Below are 20,777 nucleotides of genomic sequence, written 5' to 3' on the forward strand. Positions count from 1 at the left end.
CTCCTTACAGGGCAGTGGTAGATGGTAAGGGGAGTGAAGAAGTCTTTAAAATCTATAGGATAATAAAGAATATGGTGAATCCTAAACTTTATTGCATTTCAAGCACTTTATTTCAGAACATGCAGTAAAAAAAACTGGACAAGTCAGCATGTTCCCCTTCCTTTTCTGTGAAATGACAGGTTAAAAATAGTACAGATTCTGGGGCTGGGGTTGTGACTCAGTGGTAGAGTGCTTGCCAAGCATGTGTGAGGCACTGGGTTCCATCCTTAGTGCTGCATATAAATAATAAAGTTCATTGTCAACTAAAAAAAAAATTTAAAAATTACAGATTCTAATTCAGTATTATTTTGGTCTGAATAACAAGTGGTGATAATATGGATTTACACAATATAATGTGTGAAACAAATTAAGTAATTTGAAACATTTAATCTGCTTTCTTCATTTCCTTAGCATTCACCATGATCCTTAAAAGCATGGACAATAGGGATTAGAGAAATAACAGAACTATGATCATAACAAGTTAGATATCATAAGGTCTTAACCCCAAAATGTCATAACACCATTACCATTTTATCTTAAGTTAGAGTTCACAGTTTTTTGGGGTAGGGATTAGAAGTGAAAGTGGGCAGAGTTTGAAATGGAGGGAAGAAAGAGGAAGAAAAGACAGGAAGAGCACATCAAGATAGGAACCATTCCTTTAACTATGAAAAAAAAAAAATGACCCTCAACAACCAAAAAAGCAACCATGGATCCCAAGAGATGTTAGTACACGTAGCATTGACATCCCAACCAGGTCCTCACACAGGTCTCCAGAAACCAGTCAGTGTTGCCTAATGCAAAACCTTCCATTCATGAGGACATGTCAACCACCAAGCAAGGCTGATATCACCAAGGTGACAGTACTACTGAGAATATCCCAGATGTTCAGGGAGCACTTGGTCTTCACTGATGGAAGCTCCTTCATGGAAGCTGAATGATATTCTCAAAGCTCTAGAGTTGTAGAGAGTTAGCAGTGAGGACCTGAAATCCACACCTTTTGATTCCTGATCCACTGTTCTTTCTATTATACAGCATTGTGTTTTGAAAAAGAGAACTGACTTTTGAACTGGTTATTTTCTGTATCATTTTATCAAAGCTTAAGGGTTATCTTGGTTGTGCTCTGGGGTCAGAAATCCACTTAACAGGATTGTCACTGTTACATTAATCCACTGAAAAAGACTCAACAATGTTCAGAGAGGATCTTTTAGATAACATTGTACTTTTACACACAACTCAAGTTTACAAGTTTATCTTCTCTTTTCCTTCTCCTTTGTGACCTTTACAGAGTTGGTGGGCAGTAATGCAATAATCCAGGGAGGCAGTACATAGAATATGACTCTCTAGAGTTGTAGCTTGATTTTAGCTCAAAACTAGTGATTTTAGATGAGCCAGAGTGGTTAATATCATCAGGATGATTTTCATGCATTACTTGGACAATGAAAAACTAGAATGGGGAGGAGCAATGCTGGAGTGACCTTGCATAGCAGAGCTGAGACACTGAGAGAGATTAATGGGTGGCATCTGCTGCCATTGAGATGTTGACATGCACCAGGCCTGGCACTGTCAGTGAAGCCCCTGAGTTGGATGGGTCCTTTGCCAAAGGACAGATTGCTGGTCAAAGCAAACAAAACATCAGAGAGAAAAAATAACACTCCTGCCATGAAGCCACAAGTCAAATCACTAAAACACAAGGTTAATTTCTGTGGGTCTGTATCTCCATGGTACTGTATGAGGAAGTTGTTATGGTGTGGATATGAGCTGTCCCCCCAAAGCTCTTGTGTTAATGCAGGAAGTAAATGATCACATTATGACAGCTGTAATTTAATCGGTTCATCCTAGTCCGACTGGATTGATTGGGTGGTAACTGTAAGTAGGTGGGGTGTGGCTGGAGGAGGTAGGTCACTGGGGATGAGACCTGAAAGGGTTCAGCTTCCTCTGACCCCTTCCCTTGCTCTCTCTGCTTCCTGGTCACCAGGAATGCAACAGTGCTCCTCCATCACACCCTTTTTCCATGACCTGGTGCTTCAGTGTAGGCCCAGATGCAATCATCAGACCATGGACTAAATCTCTGAAACAGTGAGCCAAAGCAAACTTTTGCTTGTCTAAGTTGTTTTCCTGTCAGCTATTCCAGTCCTGGGGATGAAAAGCTGACAGAGAAGTAATGTGTGTGGTGGAAAGAACAGGGGCCTTAGAGCTGCAGATGATGGGATGACTCTGACAGCTCCATAGATGGATGGCCTGGGGCAAATTAGTGAAATTCTGCGTCATTTCCTCACCTGGAAAATGGGCATGATAACAATGTACTAGCCTTGTGGACAGAAATATTCACCTCTGTGTCTGTCTTTTTACAATACTGACACAGGTGTTGTGCAAAGGCAGATCCCATCAACCTCTTCATCATGGTGAGAAGAGTCAAGCAAAGCCCATGAAAGGTTCACTCTCAAAACCTCACACAGCCCTGAGCTACTTCTATGGTAACACAGAATGCATTTATGAATTATAAACTAGGTATGATGATAGGTTGCCTCTTGGAATAATAAGATAATGAAATGCACTCAACTTGCACATAAAAATTCTACATTGTTTCTACTAGGGGTTTGAAAGAGATAGGAAAATCAAGCCTTGTTTTTCCTCCCTCTCCCATACTCAAAGTAGCACTGAATACTTCCACGTGTGACCAGGTTTAGGTAGGCTAGAAGAACTAAAGATAGGAAGAAAGGAGGCAAAAGGGCAGGATAACAGACTGTAATCTAAAACTAACTGTAAATCTAAAATCCCCATGATCACATTTACTCCTGAGACTTGTATCTCTTCCAGGACTGTCACTCCCAAATTCCTGAGAAATCTACAAATCTTAGAGATACTGTGAATTCATTTATCTCTGAAAATTGTCATATTTTGATTAAAGCCTAAGTGTACTGCTATCCTACACAATGTATTCTCAAATTAGATAAAATGGAGATGTATTTTAAGAAAGCTATAATAGGGATACGTTCCAAACATTATCCATTAGAGGAGATAATGTCATCCTGAAGATCCCGGAGAAGACCGGATCACCATAAATGTCTTGTGATCCATGATCAAAAACCAGTTCATCAGGCTGAGGTCATTCCCACATACTGTCCCATGTGCACCCCTCACCAAGTTTCCTTCAAAAGAAGAGTTTGAAACCCCCAAAGCATGTCTCACTCTCAAAGGACTACACTATTTCCTGATAGTGTACATACTGCTCTCTTGCTTTTTTACTGAATAAATCTCCATTGGTACTTTACGCTGTGATATGTTCTGAAATTCTTTTCTGGATTGAACATCAAGAGCATGCCCAGGCTGAGTTGAGGTCCCTTTGTTCCTTTGGAGGGACCCCTCAGACCCTATCTGGTGACAAGATGTATGGGATTTTTTTAAGAACAAGCAATTCTCTACAGGATACCAACTAAGTGTCCTATAATTCAAGTCTTCTACTACCTACCTGAAGGTAAGGGTCAGATCCCAGAGGTTGAGTCATTCCCATAAGACTGCCTCCACCTTCTGGCACCAATTGCAAATAGCAGGTTGTTGTCTATACTTTGAACTGGCTCTCAAGCATGGTTCTCATGACTCCCTCTTTATATTTGATCAATTTGCTAGGGTGGCTCAAAAAGGATATTACAAAGAATAAATGTATGGGGAAATGCACAGGGCAAAGCAGGGAGCGGGTGAGGGATTCAGAGACCCTCTCTAGGCTCACCAACCCTGAAGCACCTTCAGGTATTCAATAACCCAGCAGGTTATCAAATCTTATTGCTCAAGAATTTTTATACAGCTTAATCTCCACATGCCTCCCATTCCCCTTTCCTGGGGGTTAGTGGGTAAGGGGGAAAGTTCCAATCAGTCCTTCATTTTTCTGCAGACTGGCCTTACCCTGAGGCTAAGGACTCAACCCCAAATCACCTCATTAACATAAATTTAGGTTTTATGGAAAAAGGCTCATTATAAATAACAGACATCATGTCACTCAGGAAATCACAGGGGTTTCTGGAGCTCTACCACAGGAACCACAGACAAAGACCAAATATATTTCATATTACATACTATAAAGGTAAGTAAGAAATTTAAAGCACATGTGAATTAAAATTATTTATCCTAATATTTTAAAACATATGACTGGCATCAATAAGCAGAATGATCAGACTCAAATAATCCTGTTAATACTTACCTTTTAAAAATGATATTGGTTAGGTTTCAAGTTGGTCAGCACAGTTTTAAAGTTTTTCTGACTGGATGCTCCTGACTCCCTCCATCCTATGTATAATCTGTATAATCTGGAGCTTGTTTAAACCTTTTTTAAAAAACTTTTTTTGGCTCTGAAGATCAAGCTCAGGGATATGTGCATGCTAGGCACACATTCTACCACTGAGCTACACCACCAGCCTCTGATATTTTTAAAATTATTTTGGTACCAGGGATTGAATCCAGTGGTGCTTAACCACTGAATCACATCCCTAGCCCCGCCCCCGCCTCCCATTCCTTTTGACACAGGGTCTTTCTAAGTTGCTTAGGGCCTCACTAAGTTGCTGAGACTGGCTTTGAATTTGCAATTCTCCTGCCTCAGCCTCCTGAGTTGCTGGGAACAGAGGTGTGCAACATCACACCAGTCTGTATTTTTTTAATAGTTGCCAAAATAAAAGGAAAATTGTGTGTGGCCAAAGCAACACTGAAGGAGCTCTTCAACTGGAGTTGGGAGGCCATGAAGCCAGGAGGATGTCTATAGGACTCTAGCTGCTGCCTGTGATGGGAACTCAGGTCAAGGTCACCTCCATCCTTTGACTGAAGGCATCTGGAACAACCAGAACAAGACTATTATTCTGCTCCCAGAGGTTCAAGATGCATATCAAGAGATCATGAGACTCTTGTTTTATTGACATCTCCATTCTGTTTATATTTCCTTTTCTTTGTCTCATCTTGGTATACAGTCCCTACCCCTTTCTCAACATTCAATAACCCATAGAAGCTCCCATACTCCCTGCCTTGGTTGGATCACTGACTCAGAGCTATCTGAACATGTGTCTCTTGAAATGCAGTTCCTAAGACCTCCAAAATGTCCCTTTTACATGTGAATTGAGTTTGGATTGATCAGCAACTCTACCCATCTAGACGTGTTTGTTTTTTCAGAAAATACAAAATTACCTTATATTTAGCAGTGTTTGTCACATATCTACTAAATAAATTTCTTTACATGTTACCTGCTGTATTACCACACTGTCTACTAAAGGAGGGAATAGTTGTTTCTGACTGGAACAGCTTTGGGGGAAGGTCATACCTGGGTTGGGTCTGAAGGGATCTGACAAGTGAAAAAAGAGGTGGAAGTGACTCTATGGAGAGGCCACCACTCTAGGCAGCACAGACTTGAGTCAGGAGGTGCTTGGAGTATGGGAGATGGCGAATCTCTGAGAACAACTTGAGCCCAGGATACATAATGGAAAGTAGTTTCCTTTAAAAGAAAGCCTGAAATACAAGCTGAAGTTGTTATCATGAAAAGCCAAGTACACTGTGCAGAGTTTCTCATTTTGGGAAAGGTCTTACAAAGAAAACTGGTTGTAAGATGGAGGACAGGTCTGAGAGGGAGGAATAAGTGGAGGGACTCCTATAATAGTGCAGGTAAGTGATAAGGGCCAAGCAGTAGCATAGGAGACGAAGGGAAGGGACTGAAACATGGCGGGAAAGGAAGTAGTTAATACTTGTGACCTTCTGGTATGAAGGTGAGGAAGAGGGAGGGACAACTGACAACTGTGAAAAACCTAACTCGACCTTGTTCATGGGTGGCATCAGCACTAAATTAATCAAAGGCATGATAGGTGTCAGAGATACATAAGGTCCTCAAAAGCTGGGACACAGGCAGTCCCTTCAGGGCCAGGATCTCTGCAAAAACCACTGTGGCTAATGGTATCTGACATTAAAAGCATGTTAACAAGTGGGAGAATTGCTTTACTTCTTTCAGGTTAGAAAAAGAAAATTCTAATAACCAGTTTCAAAACAGAAACCAGACAGTTGCCTACAAGTGTTTCAAACAAATCGAAAGAAGTCAACTGCCATAGACTGTCATCAGAGGGAGGACAGAGAGCTGCAGGAAATATCAATCTGTAACCTAATTCTCTGAAGTCTGAGCTTGTACATGATGTCATCGGATGCAAGGGCAAAAGGAGACGGGATGAAAAATCAGGGAGTGTGGAAGGAGCCCCGAAAGGCAGTAAGACAAAGTGGAGCAGGTGACTAAAACAGACACTTTTAGATTGGTTCTATAAAAAGAATAAACCAAGAATTCATGGTCAAACCATTCTCTCCATTGCATTATTTAAAAACATGCAGTAATGGCTGTCTATTAAGAAGGTATCCATAAGCACATACACCTGACTTGCCCAACGAGCCTGAAGCAATCTCAAAATTTCAGAGAGAAGGTTTTATCATTTTCTCATGGACCTGGCTCACCATCACCATAATAATTACAGGAAAAAAGATGTGAAAACATCACTTGGCTGCTGTAGCCATCGGAGGAGCAGCTGCTGCGATTCTTAATGCATTTCCAGTGCCTGCCAAAGCCTCCCCTGCCCCTCACTCCCATCCTTAGCTTTCAATGGTTTTGTTTTGCATGTTTTGTATCCTATGGGATAGAAAATAACCTGCATTTATGGTGGCAATTGATGGACTCAGCTGGTGCCTCAGAATATGAAATGGGAACTGAAAGACACATCTGAGAAATGTGTGGGCTGAAGGTGAGGGGCCCCCTGGGTGCCTCCCACTGGTGATGATGTGCAGAACCACCTGGTGGCGAGCCATGTGGGCCCTGGTTCTAGCTGAGTCTCACCAAGTGCTTTTTTATTCCACCTGCCCTTGTATCTGTTTTCAAAAACCCAAAAAAAGAGTCTGCAGTGCACTCGTCCTAACTTATCTAGAAGTATGGGCACCTCTCTTTCTCTACTGGTCAACCCTTTGCCAGAATAAGACAGGCTATTGGTACTGGCTATCCAAGGATCCACAGCCTGTCTTCCCTTGCTAAGGGCCTTTCCCATCCAAGGGTATCTGAAGGTAAGAGCCAGAACTCTGCAGAGAGCAGACCAGTGGGTTTATTTATTTATTTAATTTTTGGTAGGATATGCTGTCTTTTCTTGACGTAGGAGGCAAACAAATAAAAACAGTGAGATGTTGGATGGCAGGTGTGACATTTCAATGATAAACCTTTCTGGGGTTGCCAGAACTTTGTCCAATGTAGACAAAGGCATCACATAAAACAGTGTGCTTGCATTTAACAAATTCAGTTGTTTTATTTAGAAAATGGCAAAATCTAGGGTGGGGGAGAAATATATAACCCTCACATTTATAAAAGACCTATAAGGACCTATAAGGAGATAACATGTTTAAAGAGAATTCAGGCTCCTCAGAAAAATTCATATTCTGTGCTTGAGCCTGAAGATTCTGACATAATGTCTTCAATACCCCATTTGAAACTGAGTAAAAAAAAACAGTGTTCAATTATAAAATTAATTACTAGTGTCTGTGCCCTGGAGAGACACAAAAGAAAAGTAGGAGGACTATGAATACTGCTATTATGAACACATTTAGATAGATGGATACAAACATATGTTTTGGAAGAGCTAGATGTAAAGAGTTACTTTGGTTTCCAATAAGTTTTAACTCTAATAATTGGCAAATAAATTTTCATGCCCCATAATGATATTGATTATTAGCTAATGAAACAGACATGCCAGTGTCTTTTCAGGAAGTTCTGTCTTGAAGGAGTTTACAGTTGCTATCTTGCTTTATCTTAATTTGACAGAGTAGCTCAGGTTCTTTGTGAACAGCACGGCTGTTTGCCTAATTAAAATTGATGTCTTTCTGCTTTGATCCCCAAAAGAACTTAGGATCAGTTAAAAGATGGAGGAGTAAACAAGGCCCTCTGGGGACCACAGAGGGGGAGCAATTCACTCGCCAACCACACAGCCACCACTGTCTTGTCCCTGACTCAGTATGGAACAACTTGTAGCTCTAATGCTTCTGAGGTAAGGACAGAAAGGGGCCTAGTACCCACATGTCCAGCACAGGGACTATAGGTTCAGGGCAGAGCTGCAGGGTTGTGACAAATCTCCCTTTTCAACTCCAGGCCATAACAGGCCATGAAGTCTGGAGGGCAGGTTGGCTGAGATCTGAACTGTCCCCCTGGAGTGCAGCTATGTCCTTTCTTCATTACTGGAGACTTGCCCACAGGGGGTTAGCACGGACTGCCCTTTGCTTGTCAGGAGAAAGAACTGGCTTCTCTCTTGCAACGACATAAACAAACCTGCCCTTTCCACTGGGTCTTTCTCCTGAGATTCCTGAACCTCTCTCTGCTGACAACATGCCATTTTCTGTTCAATTCAGCATGTTTACTTCTTTATTGTGATTCATGTCTGAGTTTCTTTTGAATCAAATTATTGTGTCTCCCTGGTGAGATGTGCCATATGACTATCTTGTTAGAATAAAATCAAATAAAAAATTTGCACTGAGGGCAGCTCCATCTCATCCCCACCACATGTTTCCCTCTTGTTTGGATAAACTTCTGTAGGCTACTTGATCAGTAATGAAGCTTTCCAGTGTTTAGGCCAATTTTCAGACACTGCTGTCATGGAAAAGATAAAGAAGAATTGGTTGGAATAGGATCAACAGAGAGAAAGTCACTATTTCAAAAGTATTGCTCCAAATGGATGGCTGGTTTTCCCAATATACATGGATTGAAGAAATGTGGAAAAACTAAATGGGTGATTACACTAGTCACAACAGGGACTCAAGCCATTCTTTATCTTTTATCCCCAGAGACACTTCAGTGCTAAAGTTAATCACTGCTTCAAGTCTGGAGGCCAAGTAATCCAGAACATTTTTGAACAGAGACAAAGCAATGTAATTCCCATTATTCCTTTTCAATACATATATTTTCCTTCTCTCTTTTACCTTTTTGAGATATTGGTTATGACCTTTCAAGCAATTCCTGTGTGCCCTGTATAAATATTTGTGAATTAAGCTGCTCATACTAAAGGATCTCCATTTATGTGCACAAGTTAGATTCATGCTGAGTCTTCTTTTCCTCTCACTGCTTCCAGCATGACTTCAAACTTTATGTGTGTGATGCATATGCCCTTCAGGATAGAAGCCCAGACTTTCCTGGTCTCTCATCTCTTTCTGTGACTCAGGTGTAGAGAACTGCTGTCTTTCCCCCAGGGCACCCCATTTTCCTATTTTTCATCTATGTGGAAGGCTGCCTCTCTTACACTTTCTCCAGTCCAATTTTCACTTATCCCTCAAAGAAAAGTCCTCTTTGCTCTGTGTTGGCACAGGTATCCCCCACAGGCCTTTAAGGTCCCCCTGAACATGTGTGTATGTGGGGGTGGTTTTGATCAGATACACTATAGTCAATACCTTGCTGCTTCCCTTGCACTGTGAGCTCTCTGAGGGCAGAGAGGTACAGCTCTACAGCTCTCCGCTATATCTCTGGCACTGAGTGCAGGGCACAATTTATTACATTAAATCCCACTTTGCCAAAGACATCAATGTAATCATTTTTTAAAGGAGATTCTGCTGTCTATAGTTACACTATTTCTTAGGACTTCTCTAACTTAGAAAACACTATTGTAGCAATAAAAGGGAAAGTGTTTATTTTTAAAATACTTCTTTTCTCAAGTTTTAAATTCTTAACCCACAGAATCAAACCTACTTCTTTATTTTCAAGTTACTTCTTAATGGGAACTTTTGGTGATATATGATACACGGTAAGCAAATGAATCCTACAGATAGAGCAAATGAGAGTGAACAGCTCAAGTTATCAGGCTATTATATGCAAGAGGTGACAAAGATGGACTGAAACTTAATAAAATACAATTTCCCCATGAAGAACAGGCTGCAAACTTCCTCTCTTAGATCTCGTTGTAAGTTTAGCATTTTTTTGCACTAGGTAAAATTTCAAATGAATGCTTACTATATGCTGGGTACAGCTCTAGCACTTTTGACATATTATATGATTTAATCCTCATAGCTAACTTATGAGGTTGATGCTGTAATTATTCCATTTTACAGACTGAAGAAACTGAGGCCTACAGAGGCTGGATAACTTGACCAAGGTCACACAGCTAATGAGAATTCAGTTTGAACACAATAATCTGGCAACCAACCTTGTGTCCTGAGCTCTTCATGTGTGATCTTTGAGATGACCCACTGAGTGGCAGAGTCTCACTCTGCCAGGTTGGCACCCACTGATCCTGACTCTGGGCTGCATTCATGGAAAGAATGCATACTTTACAGCATGACTGAAAGAGGCCTGTTTTGTTAGAGGTTTAAAATCTAACTGAACTTAAAAATAACAACAGCAACAATAACAAACCAAAAACCAACTGTTTGAAGATTTTCCAGATTCACACTAGTATAAAAAGTACCTGGGGGTAAAGAAAACACAGTAAGAGTAATTATAGAATGGGATCTTTTATGCACTGTCAATTCCCTGAAGCTCAGCTTTGCCTTCATAAAGATCTGGGCACAAATCTTATGTAATTCAATAACACACGCAGACAAAGGTAGTGAGAGCTAGGATTCCAGGTTTGGTTGTGACAGATACTACTTAAGAGTTTTCTGCTTCTTCCTCTGGCCACTGCCCAGGTTTCCTTACCTACCATCTTAGTTCCTTGCTCCTGTATATTCTGCCCTACCGCAGTCCTCCCACCAAGAACATCCCATAGGAGGGCAGTTTTGGGGGCAAGGGACAGAACTATACAATTATTCCTAACACAGTTTTCCATTTCGTATTCTCCCCAAAGCACCTTCTCATTTGTTCCTGCTTCCTTCTCTAGTGTATGTTAATTCTTTCCCTTCCCTTTTCTTTCCTTCTTTTTATTTTTAAACTGATAATGCATTTGGAGTTAAGACTAATTACCATTAACTGTCCTCTCTGGTCACTGAATTGGGAGGATGAGAAAAATTTTTTTAAAAAATGCAATTACTAATATGACACTTAATTGGGGGATATAACATCTTTTAATGTATTTACAGTCATAATATCCTCATGAGTGTATGATACTTCTGTTTGCACCTATAAACCAAATGTCTTCAGGGGATCTGAATGGGAAATAATTTTTTTGCATACACTGAAATATGCATTGTCTCAAGTTTGTTATAGAAGCTGCAAGATAGCTATTTTTAAATAGTCCATGCAAAATTGGACTCAGGCTCTTTTATGAATGTTATTTGATCCTGTAACTAATCCCTTTCACATTAACATCTTTAATAAACATTTGAGCAACATCTGCATTCAGAATATTGGATAGAACTAAGACATCATCTCTATTCATTAGGCTTATATTTTCTCAATAACCTAATTTTGTCTTTCATAAGATATTAATGCTTTGAAAGTCTTACTCTTAATCCTATTAATTCCTAAGCTAGCCTTTGAAAGTGTATGAGGCGATATGCAAAAAGCAGTCAATTTCACTGAATTATACATTGAACTGCTAAAGGTAAATCTAAGAAGTCAGGATTGCTAAAATGCAGAACTTTATCTGAAAATACATTCTGGACTGAAACCAAATCCTGGAGCATGATTTGGTTTGGGTTTTTTAGGCTTTTTGGTCTACTGGACTGAGGTCACTGGCAACTTACCAAGATGCACATGGTAGTCGGGGAAAATGTGTCTATTTGTCTGCTTTGGATCACAGACCTACTCTTAGAAGAGTGGCAGTGGCTCACCAGCACCAGGGCCATGTGCAATGGATCTTTGATAAGCAAACTTGGAAAGAGCTCAATCCAAGGCAAGGCAGGATCTTGGGCATGCCATGAGAAATCATGAGTGTGCCCACAAGAGGAGACGGAGAAGTTTGAAACTTACAGGCTCTAAAGGTAGCAGGAGCTGATTTAAAAATAAACACAGGTAAGCTGTTTCCTAAATATGAGCTAGTTAGTGCGACTGGGGAGCAGAAACACATTCTAAGATATAAAAATGCACAAATTTATACAATTGTATCTTAAGTAAGCATCAATGACTATAAATGAATTTAAATATAAAACAAATAAACCAACTTTCCTGTCCTTCTTTCACCACACCCACACACACACCCGCTCAATCTATAGCATACTTGATTCAGAATTGAAGTTTAGTAATTCTCCTCCGTTCTTGAATGTCTTTCCAAAAGAATTCACAAATGGTAGAGGCTGTGAAAGGTGTGAGCCCTACATTTTATATACAGTAGAAGGCTATCACTGTTCCCAGCAATGCCCTGACAGCTGTCCACACCAGAGCTCTGGACAACAGCATGCTCTTTGGGCTAGCAGGACAATAGCAATTGTCATGGCACAACAATAGCCAGGTCCTTTACTGCTGGTTGATCTCCACAACTGACATCATTGGTTGGTTGATAATTGCTTTAAGTGGACAGTTTCTTCCTGAGATAACTTCTACAGAATTAGGATTTAACATCATACTTAATTATAGGAAAAGCCAAGGAAGGTGATCAAGAAAAGGGAGGGGAAGAGAGCCTGGTAGGCCTGTTTTCATTTCATGTTTATGAGGAAGAAGGTAAAGGGTGAAGTGTTTTTCCTTTTCTATTGAATGCTTGCAAACTTGTTAACCAGTCCTCATAGTCAGCTGGAAAAGGATCCCTAGATAAACTACCTGCTCCCTCTGTGGATTGCTGGAGGCTCTGTAAGCATAGTACCTAGCTCATGCTCACCTCGTATTCCTCCTTGAAACCATAGCCCTCAGCACACTTCATCTGGGTGATGTGTTGAAGAAGGTCTGCCACCCGGATGGCAGGGTGAAGCTGCCCCGTCTGGTAGGGCACATCGGCCGCTTCTCGCTTCTTGTAAGTGTGTGACTGCACCAGGCTGCTGGTATCGCTGGCCATCGTGTGGGTCTCATCTAGGAAAAGCAGGTCAGGGAGAAATGAGGGCAAACCAACAGGTTAAGTCAGGGTCACTGAGAATGCTACAAGGCTGGCTGCTGACATCCCCTGAACCTATGGCTGCAATAATCCCTAGGATGGCTCAGCCATAAAAGAAAAGTTAAATGTTTAGAAATTTAATGGAGTTGGCAATACTAATAGGAATGAGGCAGAAATCTTTGCTTTTACAAAGCAGTCCAAACGATATATTGCATTTACACAGTTCATTAGTAAGAGCCTTTTTGACCTTTTGGTGCTAAGGTGTGTAGAAGTTTCAATCTGAAACTTCAGCAAGACATGGTGCAAAACCAGTCTTGTAGTTTTTCAAACATTAGTCACCTAGTTTGTATGATGAAGTAAATAAACTCTGTACAAATGTTCTGTGAGCAAAATAAAAGTGCACAAAATGGTTTGGCTTAGAAAGCTAGCAATGGGAATGGGGAAATGCATAAAATCAAAGAATTGTGGAAAAAAGAAAAAGGGAACCTGATTTGGGGACATTTAGATGAGTCTCTTTGCATGCTCCAGTATCAGAAAGCTTGACAAAATACTGTGGTCCAACACATCACACATGGAATGTTCTACAATAGCACACATGCAGGCCAGCGCAGGGCAGCACAGCTGGCTTGGTCAGATCTACAGTAAGACACACACTCCCACTCCCTCCGCAACTTTTCCATGGGGCGAATGGGGGAACTTACCATTGATTGGCACTTTTAAGAAGATACATATCAGGAGAAAAAAAGGAGGAGAAAAAGGAAACAGGGCATAAGCGATAGTACTGTGTGAATAATTACAGGTAGTTTTTATTTTGTGCTTTAATTTTCCAGTTAGGTTTTCTATTTGGAGGTGGTCAGAGGGCAAAGCCTTAATTTTCCCACCATGTTAGGATGGAGGTGTTTAATTTAAGCACTCAATAACAAAAAGGAGGTTAAAATTAGTATCATAATTGCTTTTCATCCCCCATGAACCAAGTAATGACTAAATAAGGCTTATTTGTATTCAACACATTTTCTCACTTAAATTTCTTGAGCAAGTCAACCAAATTGTACTACAAAATTAATGTCAAAATTTGGTCCAATAAGCCTAAAGAGGCTCTGTTTTAATGGACAACTACTAGTAAATTAGATTAATGAACTGCAGAAATAGTAGCTATTAAAAAATGTCTGAGGCAGGAAAGTGTTCCTCGATTAAAAATTTCATATTCCACAGGTTAACACATTATGATGCTGAATCCCTTTAGCTGTTATGTGATTGAAGATGGTTTTTCTCAAAGTATAATGCTATGGTCAAATACAAGAATAATAGTACACCAAAACTGATTTCAGGTATAAAACAATAAAACATGAGAGGAGTTATGTTCAATGTTTAAAAATTACCAGATTATTTATCAACAGGGAATTCAGCTAAGTCATTTTTAATTTATTTTCATTTTTTGAACTGAGGTTGGGCTCCAATGGAAATGTAGCCCTCGGGCACTTGGGGAGTTGGTCCTGTGCTGAAACCTCACTTCTCTCTGCATTGCAAAGCACCTGGGGATGCATGGCATGGAAGTGGCACACAAGAGTGTAGCTATGTTGCTGTTGCTGAAATGGCACCTGGATCACTACAAGGTGGCTAAAGACACAAAGACAAAATAAAAAAAGGGTGGTAAGTTGATTTCATGATTTTTTTTTTTTTTTTTTGTCATTTGGATTTGCTTTGAAATTTAGCAATGCATGTTCCCACTTTAACAGTCACAAATACACCTTGAAATTTCCACACGGGATTTGCTTGTTGGCAACTGCCATGCTGTATCAATTGGGATACAGCATCCCTGCTGAAGTACTGAATTCATTGGGCTTTTAGTTCCTCCAGCAGGAAGTTCTGTATGTTATACTAAAATAAATGAAGCATTAATTAGTTTCCCCTCTGTGCTGCTCTTGTTCTCTTAGGTTTGTACCTTGTGGGATGGACATAATTAATTTGCCCTTCACTGTGGGTTAAACTTCTAACTTCACCTACATGACTTAGGCCTTTCAAGTGGATGTACCAGCAACCTAGCAATGCTCTGACCCCAGGTAATCTTGAAGTTCTGAATTCAGAGAGCTACAAGCACTGTCACTGTTGTATATAATCATCCTGTGCTAGATGATGACACCTTGGTCTCATTACTAGTGTGGAACAAGTTTTAAAGTATTTAAACACTACCCCAACCTCTTCTTGGAAAAGACTGCTATTACGGTGTATGCATAGGTTGAAGTGGGAAGAGAAGCTTTCCTGTGATGAATCTGACGGGAAACCAGGTCATCTCTCAAATTGGAAATTCTTGATTCCACCACAATGAATGACTAGTCAGTTTCCTCTGACTTAAACAATCTATTATTACTGATAAAAGATATCAATTGTCATTAATTTTCTTTATTGTTAAAAAATTGCCACAATAATATTTTAAATTAAAAATAATGCCTTACAGGGGGAAACTGAAATAAAGCTTCTTATTAACAGTCCCAAAGGCTAAGAACTGAAAATTAATTCTACCTGTATTCTCTAATAAATTATTTTGAAGACTTAGTAAATCAGTAGAAGAATATTGATCTGAAAAGAATACTATATTTTTGAGATGGGGAAGGTTCTATCTATCATCCATTACTCTATCGACATTTATAAACAAATGAGGTACAGACATAATTAAACTCTATATTAGAGTTTTAAGTGATAACCTCACCAATTCTTATCAAGCAATATAGAGATTCACAACTGCATCAGATACACAGGGTAAGGAACATGGTTCCCAAAACCATTATTTATGACTCTGGCACCTCAATGAGCTGTACTTGTGGACATTTATTTGTTGATAATAACTGACTTATTTTTCACGGTGTGCATCTTTTTGTGTGACCTGAATTGTCTGTTAACGTGATTTTTGGGATAGAAACCTAACCAACTTTAAAGGATGTCATTAGTGTTCATAATAATAGTGACTTTAGAAAAATGATATTTGTTTAATAAGCTTATCTTAATCCTGCTGTGAAATCTGAACACTTTCATCCTTCTGACAATACATGTGTCAGCCCTCCCTACTCAAAGATCCCCCAGGGTCAGAACATCTACTGGAGGAACCCGAGAATGAATGCCACTGCACACAAAGAAATCGCAAATCTTCGCCTATCCAATGATTTTGCAAATGTCATTTGCATGTAGATTACATTGTTCTGGGTGCCAAAGATTAGTTAGTGTCCCTCACTTGTGAAAAGAATAAAAATGAAGCCTTTCCCCCTTTATACTTGGAATTAAAATGTATACGTGAGGGAAGAGGGAGTTGGGAGCATTATTAGCTCTTGAATGATACAAAACTATAAAATTTGGTTTTATTCTTAAGTATGCCTTAGTTCAGTTTTTCCCCCCAGGCAACAAACTTTCTTAAGCCCAGAGAACAATAAGGAAAATAAAATTACCCTCTATCTAGAAATCATAAAACTTAGAGGAAAGAGAAGCACGGGGGGGAAATTATGTTGCAGAGATATAAAGAACATTAGGAAGAGGAAGTTGGACAACTGAGGATGGAAGTCTTGCTACAATGAATTGTTATATACCTGGAAGCCGTTTTTGTTGTGCTCCTTTCCGGTAAGGTTAGTAGTAGAAAGAGAACACAGCCGGGACACACTTGGGTTATTTATGCGTCTCAAAGGCAACAGCAGCCCATGCGTGTTGGGTTATCACAGCCAGGGAATGCCATTTCTCCTCACCCTTCTTACATTGCACAAATGGGACTTTTTTCCTGTAACCCCCTGCTGAGAATATTTCATACTTTAAATGCATTCTGCCCTACTGGGCTAACATTTGAGTTCATTTCTAGTGACATCTGACACATAATAAACCACTTGATTACAAAGTGCCATCCTGTCATTTTCAAGTTCAAAACATTAGCTCCTTTGAAATTCCACTGTGTGACAGACACTTTGGGATACTGGGGGTGCTCTGGGGGAATAGGTAGGGGGCCCAGACTCTACTGTGATCATTGTTCTGCATACCACTGGGCATAATTAGAAAAATGCTATTTTTTGCAATTGACATTTTTAGTGCTGAGTGATAACTGAAAATAACGAGGAGCTATTTTCACTTTTATGATGACTATCACATTGGACAAGATTCAGCTCTTGGAAGTAAACAGCTGAGTGATGACACATTGTTTTTTTCCCCTGGGATAAGAACTAAAGTTAAATTCTGAACACAGAAAGGGAGGATACTGGAGCTGGGACTGTTCATTTAAACCTTTTCATATCATCCCCAACATACATGCAGCAAACCCTTCTTGACAATGCAGACGGATTAGACAAAATCTTTATCATTTACCCCCACCCCTACCCCATCCTGTGTCCTGCTTCTAATCACTGCACCAAAAAGAGTTAAAACTTCAATCTCCTCTAGAGTGGCCACTGACTTTCTCAATTACTCCTGCAATGTACTGTGGTAAAGGGAAATATTCTCACCTAAAATTGCAGTTGGCACAAATGGGTCTGTCATACATCGTAAGCAGGTCAATGCAGAGAAAGTAAAAAGAGAAAGAACAGTAAATGATTGATGAAAGGTCCCCCCAAATTCCCCCATGAAAGCCACAGAAAGCCTTGGGTTACAACACATCCAAGAGAGTGAGCTTTAAAGCACCGCATGGCACCATGGGAGGCTAACGGATTCTGGTTGCCAAGGGGCCATGAAGAGATGAGAGGATGAAAGGATCTGTTACCTGGGTAATAGGAAGTAGGCACCGATGTGCTCAGTGTGTTTGTTTTCATTGTAAAGGATGATGGTGATGACACAGCTGTCAATAAAGGAAAAAAAATGAAAGGCAGATCAGAGGCTGCAGAATCGTGAGACTTCAGACACCATGGTCCCAGATTCACTCAGGTCCACATGGCAAATGCCATCATCCCCAGGTGTCTTTGAGTAGTTATTTGTCCTCTCAGAGAACAAACAGGGCTTCATTACATAAAGACTTTTCTTACCCCACAGCCCAATAGATAAATACAACAGACTTCAATTTAAATTCCAGCTTTTCTTCTAAGTCTGCCATTGTATGATGTATACATTCATAACTAAAAGCATGGAAATGAGTCTATGCATGGCTTCTAGGAATGCCAGTATTTTTGCAGTTCGCTATTTCCTGTTTTTCTTCACATTTTAGAAATGGGGTGAACTTTCCATATTGCCATGAGTTGATTTATGAAAGACAAAGCTGATGTGCGCCATATTTAAGGTGAAAGATGTGTGCCTCCATATTGTTTTTTTAAATCCTTATAAAAATACTTGTATTCCTTTAAAATATTCTTTTAAAACATTCAATCCTATCACACCTTCTCCTCTCTAGTATTAAATGAGAAAGTCAATCCAATCCGTTTATCCAATTACAGTAAAAATGGCCAGTTCCTAATTTTAAGATAGGATGTCAACTCTCTTCAATATCTTCACTGATTCATGATAATAAAACATAAATTTCATAAACGTATAACAACTTAGTATGATTAAGTTGGTTAAACATAACTACCATGTACATACTCCTCTGATGTATTTACTTATATGATTTATTTGGTGCCAAGTGGTGAACCAGGACACTAATACCCAATTACATCATTATATTTATGAGAAGTGCTACAAATTCCTGTGGACACTGTGTGTTATAATTATTCTGATGACATATTAACATATTTCAGCTCTCAGGGCAGTTTCAATATGACAGTGCCTTTACCTGTGTTTATATTTTTAAAGGGCTGAATTAGTAAGTGATGGAACAAAGAACAGAACCCAGGCTGCCTGTCATTTATATGGTATTTCTCTAATGTAGTGAAGGATAACATATGTAAATTATGTTTGTGGTAAACATTCTTTACCTAGAAAAGAGAACAATTGATGAAAACAAGAACCAAAATAACTGTGTACTTACAAACTATACCAGGGTTAGTGAGAGTAATACCTCTTTAATACCAGCAGACAGTTTTACGTGGTTGGCAAAAATGTGCAAAACAGATATGAAATAATGTTTATTTTTGCCTTGTTAAAACAAGGGAATGTAAAATACGTTTGTCTTTTAATATACAAGTTAATCCTTTCCCAAGTATGTTCTCCTTTTGTAGCATATGATACGCTATATATAAGTATAACTCATACTTGCTTTGGGGGACAGATTATTCCACACGTTTTATAAATGTGTTCATGGTTACTTTTAAATTCTCCAATCACATTTTCCTCACTGTCTGATTTCTAAAAGCAACTCACCTTAGCTTCTAGGCTTTCTCCCAGCCTTAAAAGATCTTGTACTTCTCAGATTTGTAACAGTAATGAGGCTGGCAGCCTGTGGTCTAATGAACGGCCCTTCCTGAACGGTCCTTCCTGAAAATTTCTGCCCTGGTACCTTAGCTCTTATTTTTAGGACATTAATAGCATATTACTAAAAATTTACCATCAGGGATGAGTCCTACTGACTGCTAAAAGAGTGAGAGGAAAACAGGAAGTCTCCTGGGGCATTTCTGTGGCTGCCTTTATTAAGGGGAGGCATCAAACAATGCCAAATGGATCAGCAGAGGCAGAGGAATGCTGGCTTCTGGCAGCCACCTTTCCCTGGGCATTTTTGGATTTCCACAGACCCACTGCCTTTTTAAAAGGGAACTTTCAAATTATACTTCCTGTTCAGAGGTAATATCTCTATGGTTTCAACCTCAAATGCCTTGAAGTTGCTAACATAGGTGCCTATTTTTGGGCCAGGTCATTTGAGGCCAATTTATCTGTGTGAAATTTCACTATTAAATTAAGTTTGGAAACAGTTGGTAGAAAGTAAGACCATATATTGCATCTGCATGGTCCCTTTCTCTCCTCCCCCTCATTAGTGTGTGTGTGTGTGTGTGTGGTGCTGGACTTGGAACCCTGGGTGTCACATGTGCTATGCAAGTGTTCTACCACTGACACTCCTAGCTCCTGCGTTCCTTACCTCCGCCTGATGCTCAAAAGAAATAGCTGTTGCTACAAAAATACCAACCTTGTATGCAGCTCAAAGATCTTCTCCAATCCCAGCCCCCAACAAATGCAATTTATATACATATGTATATATTTGGCCATTAAATGCATATATACTTTTAGAAGAAAAATGTAACATCTACTACAACAAAGCAGAGAGAATCCAATAACAAAATGGGATACAGTTTGTGGTATACAGAAAGACCGCAGCTTCTATATCTAACAGTAAAATGGCATTGAAGGGCAAAGGCCACCAAAGAAGAAAATTGAGCAGTGCCTGCTCCATGTAAGGCCAGGTGTGTGTGGAGAGCACATAAATGGGGGAGGAGAAAGTGGGATGATTACAGTCACTGTAAACAGAAAAAGTAAGAGACCGAGTTCTGCGAAGCCTCTCAGTGTGGGAGGAATTCAACGCTGGGAGCAAGCACGGGCGTTGACCACGCTGTGACTGACAGGACTGGATGGAGAGCTGCGGTCTCTGAACAGGCCGCGGTGTGTGCTCGGGACACCAGCTCACACTGTCCAAACTCCCCCAGACACTCTGCTGCTCCAGGACAGGAGGCTGGCCAGCCTTTACTGCATTCCTCTTGTAACAACAATGCTGCCCTCTCCATCTCCATGCTGATATATGACCTGGTTATGCAGCCGGGGTCATTGGCAGTCTGCACGGATGGATTTCACATAAAAGCATAAAGAAACCCCTGGCTTTTGAACTTAATGAACTTGTGCTGGGGACTACAAAACTAGTCCTCTGGTCTCTGAGATCTCAAGGGACAAAACAACTGTTCCTTTTTTTACATCATATGATCATCTAATTGTTAGTTT

General features: G+C 40.0%; 1 protein-coding gene across 1 annotated transcript in view; it reads right to left on the bottom strand.

The window, feature by feature from the left end:
* Positions 1-20,777, bottom strand: part of PTPRM (protein tyrosine phosphatase receptor type M) — an 849,607-nt gene that overhangs the window by 144,350 nt on the left and 684,480 nt on the right. The window contains 3 exon segments of the mRNA XM_079108449.1: positions 12,756-12,943; positions 17,438-17,464; positions 17,692-17,766. Of these exon segments, the coding sequence (XP_078964575.1) occupies positions 12,756-12,943; positions 17,438-17,464; positions 17,692-17,766 (290 nt within the window).

Source organism: Sciurus vulgaris (assembly GCF_902686455.1).
Source record: "Sciurus vulgaris genome assembly, chromosome: 13".
Classification (NCBI taxonomy): Eukaryota; Metazoa; Chordata; class Mammalia; order Rodentia; family Sciuridae; genus Sciurus; species Sciurus vulgaris.